Source organism: Typha latifolia, chromosome 11 (genome assembly GCF_019914945.1).
Source record: "Typha latifolia isolate L0001 chromosome 11, TyphaL0001v2, whole genome shotgun sequence".
Lineage (NCBI taxonomy): Eukaryota > Viridiplantae > Streptophyta > Magnoliopsida > Poales > Typhaceae > Typha > Typha latifolia.
In genome coordinates this window covers 9,670,384-9,685,408 of record NC_133096.1, presented here as the reverse complement: position 1 = coordinate 9,685,408, position 15,025 = coordinate 9,670,384, and the positions used below count along the sequence as shown (strand labels likewise).

Sequence of the window (15,025 nt, the reverse complement as noted above, 5' to 3'; positions counted from 1 at the left end):
AGAGATATATTAAAAAAAAATGTCTTAGTAGTATTTTTATTTTACATATTGCACCTTGTCTTTTGACGTGCAAGCCCAAACCCAAAGACCATTATTATGTTCGCGAGCTAGAGCTAGGCTTGGCTGGCCCAGTAAATATGCAATAAAGCCCTTTCTTTTGTGAAAAGAAATACTAAAATGAAGGTGGCTATATGCAGAAAGCCCCTTTACGGTCCATCCATCCCCAGAGCGACGCTCGAGCTCGACTGGGCTTCGATGGCCGTCGGCGCGGCGACAGCAATCCCATTTAGATCTCTGCAGAGATTTCTCCCCTTCTCTCGCACGCTTCAAACACAAGTCTCGTTTCCTGGCATAAGTCCTCCTCGATACTTATCCCGAGGTACTCATCTATCCCTTATACTTATCTCCATCAAAAATTCCACCACCAAAGAGTAGAAGAGGTGTAATCGAACTCCGGTAGCAAATCGACGCAGGTTTTTGCCATGTCGTGGGAGCTACAAAGCTGGGCACGGACTCTTTGCTCAAAGGGATAGGGGATAGGAACGTTGCCGAGGCCGTCAAGAACATCGTTGAATTGGTATCTTCTTATTTCTATTAAGAATAAGATGATTCAAGTAGAGGATTTGCATCAAAATTTTATCCTTTTATCCTTTTTGAATGCTTTTATTTTGTGTTATAGCTATTTCTTGCGCTTTTTGGACATTGCTAAGTGTTTATGTAGTTCATGTGCCAAAAAATAAATTACACTTCATCTAATTCCGACCTGCCCAGCTATCTAGAGTTACAGTTATGTGCTCTATTTGGTTTAATTTCTTGTAGCAAATGGTACAAAGGCCTTCTTCAATACTGGAGATGGCGGTGATCTGGACTTGTTTGACCATGTAAAGATGTTAGTATAAATCATATCTTACTTCTCGTTGGTTTTTTGTTTGTAACAAGGCACAACGCGCTTCACTGAGAAGAGAGGTACTACACACAGATTTCCTTACTCCACCTGTTGTCAATGAGACAATTTTGGCCCTTGAAAAGTTGGCTGATATCGAAGCAGTAGCTCAGGGTGGCTATCCACAGGTTAAGCTCTTTAAGTTTTGCTTTAGGTAAAGAAATAGATTGAGCATTTTAAATCTACTTATGGCTGTCTAAATTTTTTATTTTATTGGGTATTTTAGGCTGAAAGATGCCGCATTTCAGTTGGACATCCTGACTTTATGGTGACCAATCCAGATGTGGTTGCTGCTTTGAGGTCTTCTCTAATTTCTTAATGATTACCTGCAGTTTTTAAATTATGTAAATATACTAAAAGATAAGTATGTCCAGCATATCAGGAAACTTTGGGTTTGAGCCTTGCTCCCATGGCGACTTTCTGGGTTCAATTCTTGGAACTGGGATTGCAAGAGAGAAGCTTGGAGATATATTGTTGCAGGTGCATTATCAAGCTGGTGGCTAAGTTTAAAATGTGTTTCATTTTCATGGTTTTCTTTGTTTCTTTTGACTTGTTTTCACTTAAAAATCTCTAGATGAGATCTCAATCAAATTTGTCAGGGAGATAAAGGTGCCCAGGTCCTGGTTGTTCCAGAGCTTATCGAGTTTCTTACATCCACATTGGATAAGGTGAATGTCCTCCTATTAGTTGTTGTGATTTTGTGACAGATTCGGTTTATCATGAATCAAGGCTTTTCATATCTGTTAGATTTAAATGCAGGTAGTTGCAGATGTTTATTTGAATCCTTCAAAGGCTGATGAAAAATTGAGAGTGATTTTAATAATTAGAAGCTATCTGCTGTTTGAATTAGTTATAGACAAATCCAAGATGAGTTTGTAAAAGAGAAATCGATGATTGTGGAGAAAAGCAACAATTCCATGTAATTATCTTCATAAGATTTAAAAATGTTCTTGGCTCTTTGGTTGATTTCTGCAACCTTTTATTCAGTTGGGAAAGTTTCAGCTGAGATGACTATTAAGTTTTACTATATATATTATTCTTGTGGCTTGTAGTTTGCTTGCGACTGAACTTTTTTGATAATGATCTAAAGAAACCAATCTCTCAGGGTTTAACTACTCTTGCAGGTTGGGAATGTTGGTGTTTCATGCTCTCAGATACCTTTGCTTGCTCTAGAATATGAACCACCAAGGTTTGGGTTTAACTGAGATGGTTTATGTCTTTCTAGCTTTCCCTTCCCTTTCAATTCCCAATACAACTTACAGATTATTGCATACCTCATTTTTAGGACTCAATCATTTAAAACAGTGGAGGCTTCGTTAAGAGTCGATGCACTGGCTAGTGCAGGATTTAAAGTATCTCGCTCGAAACTTGTTAACTTGATTAGGTACTGCACTTCACCGTAGTTCAATATAATATTAGCTATAATTGATCATCTAATATGCACCTTCTCTCTTTCTTTATCCAAGTAATGGGGATGTGCGGGTCAACTGGTCACCGGTGATGAAAAATGGAGTTACCCTCAAGACTGGAGATATCGTTTCCGTCAGTGGTAAAGGGAGATTAAAGGTAAATCACAGAACTAATCGACACTTTTTGCAAAATTCAATCTATTCCATTCTTAAACATCATTTTGTGGTTTCCGTAATATTTTCTGATCCATGGTACCACTGCCTCTAATATGGAGTATCCTCACTTTAAGTCTGTCTACTGCTGTCAAAATCATAAGACTGCTTCTTTGCATAGCTACATCAAGATGTTAGCTTCTTCCCAACTTTGACACTCTACTTTCCTGTGAGGAGAACAGCGATAAGCATACTCCAGATAGAGGCAAAGTTCTTAGAATTCTTATGGTGCACATAGCGATAGATGAAATTACTGCACACTTCTTATGTGCCAAACAGTAGCCTTTCCTTTTATAAGGCAAGAACCTTTCTTTAGTATTCTTAGCAATTTTTTTGCAGATTGGGGAGATAACAACCACAAGGAAAGGAAAGTATGCAGTTGAGTTGATTCGCTATCTGTAGACCTTGCCGTCAATTACTTGCTTATCTTCATGATTAGTAATTGCTTGCTGGAAGAGACAATGCTTGGAGGCTATAGAAGTAACAAGAGACGGTAGAATTTGTACCGTAGCAGTTGTTGCCTGAAACAACTTTTCAAAACAAGCAGCTACATTGTCCACATCTACCTTTTATTCGTTGCTCTTTTAGTCATTCAGATACATCAGCAAAAAACCGTTTGTCTTCTTGATGTTCTATAAGTCTGTAAACTCGTCAGTCAGATAAAATGCAATTAACTATCTTCCTTGCTGAGTTGTTTGGAAAGGGATTGTAGCTAAATCTGCGATACTAATCGAATTTTACTCATAAGCTATGATATAACATAGTAATATGGAGGAAATATATTTTGTGTTTGTGTAGGAATTTGTTTTAGTCTGCACAAGAACTGATACCTTACTTAAGGTATTTTCTGATGATGATAAAGTTCGAATCGAAACATAAGGCTCGAAATATAAATACCGAGAAGGGCATGAATCGTAAATTTATTAAAAATACAAGGTGATTTTTTTTCCAATAAATAAATTAGAAACTGTTCTGAATCTTCTGATACTGTGTGTGATTCTAGACAAAGTATGAAAAGTAAAAAAGAAGAACAACTAACTCTATGGAATCATTGGTGAGTTTGGGATGTGCCAAAGATTTGTGCCTCACCTACTGCAACCACTGCAATGGTAGGTTTCAGAAGCTCACCAAGATATAATATTTACTAGTCTAGGGCTCACATGGGAGCTCTTAAAGCACCACCATATTTTTGTACTTTAATAGGTTCGGACAGCTTGGAACAAGGATCGCACTTAATTCGACCATCAATTACCTCTCCTTCCGGCAACCTTCCTATGCTTGTTTCCAAATTTTTCTTGACCCTAACAGCAACCTTTTTGGACCCCTCTCACCATTAAACTACTACGAATCATCCAAAGCTTTGGATTTTACGCCATTAAAATAAGCTTGAATCAGCGAGTCTTTGGACTTTTGTGCATTAAACTATTCCTGATTTGCTTGGTCTGAAAGATTTAGCCACTAATTATTCGATTCTGGGAAGAAGCTTGAAATCTTCCTGGAATCACATTGTAATGTATATCTTTGTCTGAGCATCTTTAGAATCCAAGAAGCAATCCAGTGAGTTTTGAATAGAGCAACGGGTGACCCAGTTTGGTTGCTGAAGGAAATGATTATGTATTTGACCCCATTTTAATTTATCCCTATGATTCATATCGAGCTGCAAATTTATTAACAGATACTCTAATTACCTTCACGGGAATATTTAAGATGTTATTTAGAGTTTATTTAGGTCAATAAACTCTATATCAATCCATAACAATCAAAAGGAAATGCACTGAGAATATGAGTATCATTTCTCTTTTATATGATTGATAAAAAAACCAAGGTGTCAAAGAAGTGTCAGAAAATCACCCAACATACAAACAAACACTTTAATTTTTCTCATTACTAACTTGTAACTCAAAATTGCTAATAAATTAAAACTGATAGTTAGGTTGGTGAAAATGCCAAACAATTCAATGTGATTACTTTAGCTTAACCAACCGAGTAGCAAAGTGTGGATGCTCTCACATCTCACATCAACATTATGACAAGGAAGATGGAGAGGTTTTTGCTGAGAGTCCAATGGAGAGAATTCCTCAAGTCAAAGAGGGCATTAAATAGTGTTTGGAGTTTGCTAACATGATGCTATCTAATTGGTCCCAATCAATTTCATGATAGTGAGGTTGCTCTGGTGTCCTTTTGACTCTTCAGATGATCCTAGAGATGGAGTTCACCATTGAAGAGTCAGATGAATACCAAATTACCAATCCCTCGTGCTCGAAATCGAAATGCAGATTAGGACCGTTGAATATGTGTGATCGATGTTATTTTGAAAACCCTAATTACTAGAATATAGCTAATTTCGCCACTTCTTGTGTTCTTTACTGCTCCCTCCCAGCAGCTGGACCAACCTGTCAAAGAAGTGGGAATTGTCTATAATTTTGACAGGTCTTCTGGCTGTTCTTCTACTTTACCCTTTTGAATACACTATTCGATGGCCTTTTATTCTCCTTATTCCACATTTTTTTGTTCTGAAACCTAAGTTATCCAACCTATCTATCCATGTGTAACTATGCAAATCCCAAGAATTGAGAATTGAGAGAGAAAAGAGCACACACTCTTGCATCAAAGCGGGAATAAATCGTAGATTTATAGATAGCAACCTCAACTTATACAATTAAATAAAACCCAGATTAGAGTAGAAACCCAAGAGCACTAATCTCAACTTAATTTAAACCAATTAATCCCATCAAGTCGAATTGCCTCTCGGCGAGGTCACCGGGAACAGCGGCAAAAGACGCGGCGGCACGACATCCTTGGCCGCCGCGGCCCTCGGCGAGGGGTGGAGATAAAACCCCTTCTCTGCGATCGCCTTCGCCTCCGCCGTCCGATCGAACGGGTCGGGGATCAGCGGCGTGACGGGACTGAGGGCCAGCGAAGGGAAGTCCAAGACGCTGGGCGAGAGCAGCTCCGGCTGCCTCCTCCCTCCCATGGGCGAGCTCGGGCTCGAATTCGGCGAAGTGGGTATCAGCGGCTTGATCGATTTGAGGTTCCTGAAGCTGTTCCGGCGCTCGTAGAGCTTGAAAGGCGGCTTCTTGGGGGCCATGGCCTTCGTCTGGGCGTGCTTCGCGGCGGTCTCGGAGGAGCCCGTGAGCATTTGGACGACCTGCTTGAAGGAGGAGGTGTCGGCCTGGATGAAGGTTGTCGGATACGGATTGGCTTCGATGGATTTCGTGATGGGTCTCGACAAAGGTATGGAGGGCGTTGTAGCTGGGGCGGATCCATTGCTGCTGGAGGAAGAGGAGGAGGAAGAGGAAGAAGAAGAGTTGGGGGAAGTGGGATGGGGAGATGGGTGTTGGATAAATCGCGGAATAGAGTGGATTTCCATGGATTCTTTGATCAGGGGAAGAAGAGATGGGATAAAAGACTTAGTTCTTCTCCCTCCTCCTCCTTTAAAGGTTATTGGTGCTTCTCGTCCAAATTGGAAATTTATTGGGGTGGGGGGGGGGACCCAAGTTGCCCATTGAGAAAGGCTGGAGGCATTGACTTCAAGACCCTTCTCCCTTGACCCTGCCCTGTCTGTGTGATTTGAAATTACTAATCTATCCTTGTCTTGCTTATGCATGCCCATTAGGGCTAAAAATCTCATCAAAGGATGGGCATGTTGAATTATTAAATTTTTTTAAAAGAAAAAAGAGACTAATAGTGTTCTTTCTCTTCTTCTTCTTCTTCTTCTTAATTCTTTTATCATAATTTGTTGTTGTTGTTGTTGTTGTGCTTATAATTTGTTGAGTGGAGTAAAAGAGAGAATCTAGTTTAATTGGAAGAATCCACCATAGAGGGGAATAAGAACCCAAAAGCCAGCATCTAATTCCAATTAGGGGTTCTGAGAGCAATGCCAACTCCTCCTGCATCTCTCCACTCAATTGGACAATGCTTAAAGTCTTAAATGGTCCACTAGTTCTAATGGGAGCTCCAGTTGCCACAGAGGAAAAGTTAGTTGTTGGCCACAATTGGAAAACTGGGGAGGCATCAAACCAGGCTTTGTGGATGACCTAAATATGAACATCTCTTCTGATGGTGGATAGTGGCCATGATTACCAAGTCAACTTCTCCACCACTTGCCATTCTTCCAATGTCTTATTAGAGTGGGTCAAGATTTCCTCATCTCTTTTTCTTTTTCTTATTTGCCCATTTTCTTTTTCCTTTTTGGAAGTATACAAAATTAATGACTTTAGTGGGTCAAACTTCTGAAATCTTCATCTTTTGTTCAATGAAAAGAAGAAGAAGAAGAAGTGATTAAGTCCACTAGGAAAGCTAAGTTTTTGTTCTTCTATTTATTAAATAAAAGATGCTTCGGTATCCCCTAGCACTACTCTTATTAGATAGATTAGAAAAGAGGTTTAAATTCGTTTTGAAGCATATGAGAATATTAGATTAAGCCCATTATTTTCTCTCTTGAAACTGGAAAAAGGATAAGAAAGTCGGCTCTAATCCAGTTTAACTTTCCTAATCCCCACTATTTGTGGGTTATAAACCAGTGGTAGGCGCGGAAATACTGGGAGGAATGGAGGGTATTGGATTAGGAGGTGCAGTGCTGGGGACCAATAGCTAAAAGCGTCGGATCATCTGCGGACCAGAGTGCAGGAATTTACTACGTATGGTAGCAGCCAATTAGATGGCAACAAGTATCGGGAGCAAGAAATTCCTGCAATTTTGGTTGTGGGCGACTTGCACACGTCGCCCCCGCCGTCTTTATCCGGAAGTCAAATGATGTGAAGTACTCCACCAACCAATTCTACAACTTGTAGGCTTCTAAGAGTTGTACGTAACAATTCTTACGACCAACGACGTATGCAATCAATTCCAATCTTAAATAATTATTATAAAATAAAATTATTTAGTGGTTAATAATTTGACTTATTCGATGACTCAATTAATGATTCGACAGTACAATTAGCTTATATAAGCAGTCCGCAACATAACAATTTAGAGCTAATCTTGATAATATTTAGTTCAAAGTAATAGTTCGATGATATACACGATTTAAAACTTAAACTTTATTATATTAGTTAAAATTTGATGGAACCAAAATGTATCTATATAGCATTACATTTTTATCCTACTATACTTAGCCTTCACTATTGAATAATCAAAAATATAATAATAATAATAATAATAATAATAATTAAATTAAAAAGATTTTGAAAGACCGTCAAAGTGCGAACCGCCTTCTCAGAAGCTCACAGCTCTAGGAATAATCGTATATAATTTTCTTTTTTTTTCTTTTTAATTTAGTAGAAGCAATCTTGTACAATTTTTTTTACTAATTAACTAACACAGGAAGTCAAAGTCAAGGTCCTATATATATATATATATATATATATATACATTTTTTAAGTTCGAATCCCTTGAACAGCATATTGAAGTAAAACAATGGATCCTTTATAATTATACCATTGTCGTTAATTTTCAATAAAATATTTTTTTCTTGTAGTATGATAGAAGATAAACATTTAAACAAGGTTAAAATATCTTTTCTGAATTTAAATTCAGTTTTAATAGCAATTAGTTAAATTTAACTGACTAAGTATTTATTTTTATTTTTTTTAACAAGGAGCTTAATAAATTTTCATAACAATTATAATATTTTGAAAGTTTTCAGTAAGAATTATGTAAAAATATCTAAAAAAATAAATATCTACTATATGGCCACATAGATGATAGTCATGAGTATCGGTACCGACACGGCAATGACGGCATGTTAGTCGGCAAAGATATCTTCATCTTGGGTTTTCTCTTCCTTGTGCTTTAACGTCAACAATGTAGATATTTGATCTTCTAACGGTTCATGATGACTTAGCTACGGTAGCTATATACCATAGTCGCAATTATAGGAGAAGAAGTCAAGATAGATATAAAAAAAATATTGGCAAAAGGTTCTTGAATGGATCAAGAGAAGATAGTGGTCACGAATTATTCAACTCGTGCGATTGGTTATGACTTTAAAGACGAACTAAAGAGAGGTCATATGATTTTGATTTTGATTTTATTTGTTAGTGACCATGGATATTGTCATGCATGGTTGCTAATATTATCGAGTTATAGACTCAATAAATGATTGTCAAACTAAATATTTTAGAATCATGAACCTATTGAGCACTATTGATATCGACTACTTTCAATGAATGCCATGATAATATTTTAATTCTCCCTTTGTTGAGCAAGAAAGCCTACAGAAAGACTCTCTGAATCTAAGAATCTAAGAGAGAATAGAATGAATTTTTATATGGAATTGTACTAAGTTGAGGAGCACCTGTTTTTGGGAAGCTTTTACAATATAAAGTTAGGTCAAAACACAACTCAAATATAAAATGCTCTGAAAAAAGTTGGCAGAATTTATTATTTCTGTTAGCCTAATGGTGAGAATTTAAAAAGCTTCAAAGGCAACAAATACAATTTTTTTTAATCATATAAACATATTAAAGAATCCATTGCATTAACCCAAAACTTACCTCTGGCTCAGTTACTTAGTGCTGTTTCTGGGACCATGCAAAATGGAGTGCCATTCTAGTGGACATAGATAGTGGAGACATCCAGCGGTTCCTTGTCTTCTCTTTTATGTTCTCCATTTGCCTCACATAAAAGTTAAGCCCTGCTAATAACAATTGACAAATGAAAGAATCCAATATTTTATAGACCTCTTGTGGAAAACAAGAGAGTGGAATGAGCAGTTGAATAGTTTCTATGTGGGCTTTGCAAAAACAAACCAAATGAATACTCTCAAAAGTCTCCATCTCTTGTGGAAGTATGACCTAAATTTCTACTGTGCATCATGAGCTTTTGTTCCTCTGTCACCCTCTTTAGAGGACAGAGAACTGAAACTATCTGAGAGGCAGTTGATCTTACTGGATTACAATAGAACCAAGAAACAGTTCTTGTGATATTTGTAGATCTTGCAAACAGAGGAGAATAGTTCATGAACAAAAAGATAAGAAGAAATATGATTCCTTTATGTACTATAAGGGCCTAGAGTTTTGGTTTGTTGTTGATCTTAGCCTTACTGCAGATTTCAGTGTCTAAGGGCTAGAAGATCAAAAGGATATATGTATTTGATAGCTTCTCTGAACTGAAAAATAAAACAAAATTTTCCAGATGAGATGAACTTAAGATTTTCCAAGACAACTATTCAAGGAGAACAGTCAAAAGCAATATTCTTTTGAAGAGAGACCTCTTCATTCTTTTTCCCCTTTCTCACATTTTTTAAGGCAGTCAACAAGATCCAACCATCTTTTAAGGCAGTTAAATTACTACAAAGACCCAAATTCTAGATTCAAGTTCCAACCGTCACGATAAAGCACAAAAAATTGAAGGAAAAAATGAGTGTCCATAGAAGCATAGAAATGAAAAAGTAATCTCTAGATTCTACAACCACAAGCATGTCCACCGAAACATGATGATAGCCACAAAATATTGCATCATAAACGCAACTAGACAGAAGAGAAGCATAAAAGATACACAAAGCGGCGTTATTCAGATGGTCCCTTTTTGCCAACAAAAATAAAAGTATTTAACCATTTGTAACAGTATATATTTGTCAAAAAGAAATTTGACATATGAAACTAGCTGATATGGTGAACAATTATGGCTAGCCAAGGAACCAGGTTAAGGGGGGGGGACATACATACTCATTCCTCGTTAGAATGAAAATTTAAAAGCTGCATCAGCGTAACCTTCATTAAAGTGCTAGGGATATATTCTTGAACTCATTCAAACAGGACTGCAAAATCTTCTGGCGTTTGTGAAGAGACTGGCGTTCACTCTGAAGTATATCAATTGCACCGGGTGCGACGAACATGTCCAAGAACTTTTCATCATTCAGAGCAAACAAATCCAAGCCAAGTGCCAAAAACAGCCTTTCCCGACTACATGGAAAAAAATTAAACAAAAATCATTATAGTCATTGTAGAAATTGTAAGTAAATGTTCAGTATAAAGCTCAACAATTCTGAAGTATTGTCTATGATTCCTTCCAGTAGGCCCTAATCTAAATGTATCCATGGTTGACAGAAAGAAGTTAACCTAAACAGGAAATTATAAGATGCACCATTTTGCTGCATGTAAGCTCAAAAGGTACTTTAATTCTCACCATGGTGTTAAATATCCTGAGTTCAAGGCCGAGAAGACATTTCTTTCTATTAGAACTTCACGCATTCTAGCAAAATACTGGGCAGATATTGAACAAATATTTGAGTATGATGATCCTGATTTTGAGCCAAAGTCATTACCACCAACGAAAATATTGTTCTTCTGGTTCCTATTATTATCTAAATTCCGCCCGTATCCCATAACCCTTGCATGTCTTTTTCTTCCTCCAAATTCCATTACGTTGTCATTCTCTTTCTTCTTTACCCCAGGAATATCACTTGGCTTATCAGGCGAAGGTGTCTCAGGTATAGTCATTTGGCTTTCTCTAAGAACATCCATAGATTCCGTTCCTTTACCAGGAGTCACAAGTTGTTGATCTTTTGGTGGTATATTCTCCTGATCAGTACCTGCCATTTCCTCTCGTGTTGTTGTTGCACCATTTGACATGTCAAAAAGCGCCACAGCAGGAAGCTGGTTAAATCTTTGACTGGAGTTCGTAGCACATCCAATGCCAGCAAGGATATCATTTTCATAACAAATATACGAGTAGGGGCTGGTGACAGTATCAAGGTGGTGTCGCACGAGTTGCTTGCATTGTTTTGATAGATCCAGAACAAAATTATAATAGGAACGCCTTAGAGCAGCAAGAAAGCCAATATATCCATCCATATCACCATTATTTTGCTGGCCTGGTAAATAACAAAAAATGCATATGAAAACAGCATCAGTAGAAAATTAGTACCTTTTCAAAAAGCAGGAAAGAAGGGAAAAAAAAACCTTTTGAGAGAAACAAAAATAAATCTTTACACAATCATGACTTACGGAAACCAAAAAAAACTTGGTTAAACATAACAAAAAAAGAGTAATCTACTATAGATTTTAAGAAATAACAACGAAAAAAAGGACAACATATCTGCCATAAATATACCCTGCAGCCAGTGTGAGGGAAAAGTGGAGAGCTAGCATCTGACGTTTTATGGTATACTAAGAATAAAAAGAAAGTGTAAAACAAGGAACTATACTTGATATGCAGCAAACAATTCATCTAGTTAAAAGCACACTATGTTTAGATTGCTAGCAATTTCCTGAAGCACAGCTGCAAGATGATAAATGATGGGTGAGAGAACCGTGCTTACACTGTGTGTGATAACTGCGGTTCCGCTCCACTGCAAGGTCGAAGAGGCTTCGTAGAACAAATGCAAGTCTGTCACAGGCAGTATCAAGAATTGGGGCAAGCCATGCTCGTGCAGCTACACGAGCTATTTCAGCCGCTGCCTCTGTCACTCCACCACCCCCAGCATTTCTAGCATGAGCAAGTAGTATATTTGCAACCTGATGGTTATAAGCAGATATTATAGAGATCTTCCCTACCAACAGAGAAGTTATATACATTTATCTTGTCTATAGCCAGAAATATGATTACCTTCTCCTTTGACAATTGTGGGCATTCTATTGAGTATGTTGCGCAACGAAATTCGTGCATTACCCTTTCAAATGCTGCACCGCCATAGAGCCTGAGAGTATAATTAGGAGGCTTCACATCGACAGTGACACCAGGCCAACCCCCAATGCCACTCTCTATCTGCTCCTCTGCAGTAGTTCTTCCCCATTGCTCTGGAGCAGGATCAGCTGCTCCATCAATTAGCACTCCCTTCAAAATTGTTCACAAGATTTCATTTATATTGATTTCTGATGCAGAATCAAGCAATCAAAAAGTTGTGCAGAAAGTTTGGCTTAGCACGCTTACCAAATTACTGCATATAGAGGCAACATGTAGCATGGCTGACCTACGAAGATACGAAACATCAGAAGTCACCTGTAGCTTTGATTCCATCCGAGCAAGCTCTAAGGAGACTTCACTGCATCTTTGCTCTAGTAATGCAAGGGTTGCTGGAGCTGCTTCTTTGTACCTCTTTTGCAGCTCAGATTCCAAGTATTGTCTGAGACAACTAAAACCAATATAGGGTCCATATTTCTCTTCATTGAACCCTCCCTTGATGTTTTCATGCAAATGACGTAGTACATCTACATCTACCTGACAGATTTGCCTACGGAATTCCTCGTTAGAGACAGTTCCTCTGTCCTTGGGCAGCGCCACGAAATATGGATGGGTGTTATCTCCAAGGTAACCATTTGCACTCAAATAGTTATCCACTTCCCACCGTTCCGTAAATTCCTTCAGGCATCCATCATTATTAATCACAAGGACAATTTTCATAGATTATTGATCAGAATATTAAAGCAGCAAATCTAATCATGCAAATGACTCTAAGTACATGTTATGGTTTTAGCAATAATCAGTCGAGGGTATAATACCTTCAATCGGTTATCAAATTTTGATACAACGATAATTGTCCGCTTGAAAGTGGGATCAATATCGCGAATGGCATCCAGCCAAAGTGAAGAACACCACTCCACACTGCTCTGCTGGAGGAACAGAAGAAGGCGATGAGGAGGGCTAGCTAAGGACTTCACCATCGACAAAATCTCATCGGGGGTTTTTTCTGGTTCACCCTTCTTTGCCTACAAAAATCGAATTTTCAAAAATGAGAAACATAACTTGCTTCTAATATTCATCCAAAATTTCTTTCTTTTCTTTTCTTTTTCTTTTTGCCAAGGAAAGCACCTTAAGAACAAAGCCGGGAGTGTCAATGATGGTGAGGTTGGGACAGTGAGCATATTCTGCTCTCATCACTATAGGCTTCGAAGAGACAGCAGCCTGAGTCTTTCTTAAAAGCGCCTCTGTTCGAGATCTTATAATATCCGCAATGGCAGAAGCCAACACTATTGGACTCCCATATTCTTCTGAATCTTCCTCCTGTTAACAGGGCAGTGTTAAATTAAAGCTAGCACTAAATGTACATAAAATTTGATAATTTGATACTTTACAAAGTGTTAATCTCTACTTAAGCAGAACGTCATAGGAAGGCACTAGATTTTCTGATCATAGAATTGGGATTTCATGTAATACCCCAAAATGAAGAGATTGGATCTGAATCCAGCATCAAATAGTGTGCTGTGACAGAATCGAACACAAGATCTGTTGGAATTGCGCATAAACTCAAAATCTAGCACAAAAAGACAAACCGCACCTGGAAGCGGCAGCGAGGCTCGAGGGCGGTTGCATCGTGGACCATTTGGAGCACGAGGGGCCTCCGGGTTCCCATCTCGACCTCGCGCACGTTGAAGCGGAAGCCGAGGAGGGCTTCAAGGAGCGAGCTCTTACCGTCGGATTGGCCACCGACGGCTACGATCTCAGGGATGGGGAGCTTCTCGCCAAATGCGACGGCGGCGGCCTGGAGGCGGTTGTAGGCTTCGAATCGTGACTTGAACTCCCCGCCTCCGACGCCACCAGCGGTGGCGAGTGAGGAGGAGGGATTGTCGATCGGCTGGGTTGGGGCAGATCTCCTGGTGATGGTGGAGGATTGGGACTTGGAGTTTGGAGTTTTGATAGGAGTAGAGGAGGTGTGGAAAGTGTTGGCCGCCATGAGAGAGAGAGAGAGAGAGAGAGAGAGAGAGAGATTTGGAATTTGAAAAGAAGGGGAGGGAGAGCGAGCCGTTTAACTCTTTTTTCACACATTTGGAAACTTCAAACTTTGTATTCTGCTCCTTGTAATTTTTACTATTTGCAAATTGATTCTTTTCTTTTTGATATATAAACAAAAAAAACACACCGTGAATCGTCTATTAAATGTGTGCTAACCTTATCGGAGGGGTTTTTCACCATTTTGCAGAAGAGGAGTGCTCAATGTACAGTTTTTATCCAGTTCACCGAGAAAGCATATACATTATTAGTACCCGACGTGGCACAGTTTGGGCTGTCAAAATAATTGCCCGCTCCAGCTCGGCACTATCAACCTCGACTCGTACTCATAGTTAGGTTAAGCCGAGCTTGATCTTAAAGCTGTGCTCAAAATTAATTAAATTTAACTAAATTTAATCCATCGAATATATATATATATATATATATATATATTGGTTGCTTATAGATTTTTAATATAATTATTTTTATTATTTATAATTTATATTTTGATACTGTAGTGGCAGAGAGGAAAAGTGCAAAAGCCACCCAAACACATATGTAAATTGGGGATAAGATAATTTTGGTTCGTGCCCCATTTTGTCGATAGAAACAGCAAACTTCCCTCCTCTTAAATATCTTGGGACACTTGTCATCCCCTTACGTATATTAGCGCGAACGCATTCAAACAATGCAGGGTGCAATGTGGAAATAGTGAAAACTGAGGTATCGAATCATTAAATACATATCAGCTATAAGGATTTTTTTTTTTGTTTTTGATAAACGTCTAGTATACGTTGTTGTCCTCACA

General features: G+C 38.4%; 3 protein-coding genes across 3 annotated transcripts; 1 reads left to right on the top strand and 2 right to left on the bottom strand.

Moving 5' to 3' along the window:
* Nucleotides 1–115: 115 nt before the first annotated feature.
* Nucleotides 116–3,267, top strand: LOC140798235 (uncharacterized). Its single transcript, XM_073152015.1, has 10 exons — nucleotides 116–379; nucleotides 474–577; nucleotides 940–1,071; nucleotides 1,170–1,243; nucleotides 1,318–1,423; nucleotides 1,543–1,611; nucleotides 2,068–2,132; nucleotides 2,229–2,327; nucleotides 2,410–2,509; nucleotides 2,905–3,267. Exons 1-10 carry the CDS (start codon nucleotides 178–180, stop codon nucleotides 2,965–2,967), a joined length of 1,014 nt encoding a protein of 337 aa, XP_073008116.1. The 5' UTR covers nucleotides 116–177; the 3' UTR covers nucleotides 2,968–3,267.
* Nucleotides 3,268–5,167: 1,900 nt separating this feature from the next.
* Nucleotides 5,168–6,064, bottom strand: LOC140797975 (VQ motif-containing protein 4-like). Its single transcript, XM_073151692.1, has one exon. It carries the CDS (start codon nucleotides 5,933–5,935, stop codon nucleotides 5,297–5,299), a length of 639 nt encoding a protein of 212 aa, XP_073007793.1. The 5' UTR covers nucleotides 5,936–6,064; the 3' UTR covers nucleotides 5,168–5,296.
* A 4,012-nt stretch (nucleotides 6,065–10,076) lies between these two features.
* On the bottom strand, nucleotides 10,077–14,327 carry LOC140797974 (dynamin-related protein 5A). Its single transcript, XM_073151690.1, has 8 exons — nucleotides 13,787–14,327; nucleotides 13,321–13,512; nucleotides 13,011–13,217; nucleotides 12,442–12,870; nucleotides 12,118–12,345; nucleotides 11,831–12,026; nucleotides 10,696–11,383; nucleotides 10,077–10,472 (listed from the first exon to the last, which is right to left on the bottom strand). Exons 1-8 carry the CDS (start codon nucleotides 14,180–14,182, stop codon nucleotides 10,286–10,288), a joined length of 2,523 nt encoding a protein of 840 aa, XP_073007791.1. The 5' UTR covers nucleotides 14,183–14,327; the 3' UTR covers nucleotides 10,077–10,285.
* Nucleotides 14,328–15,025: the final 698 nt, after the last annotated feature.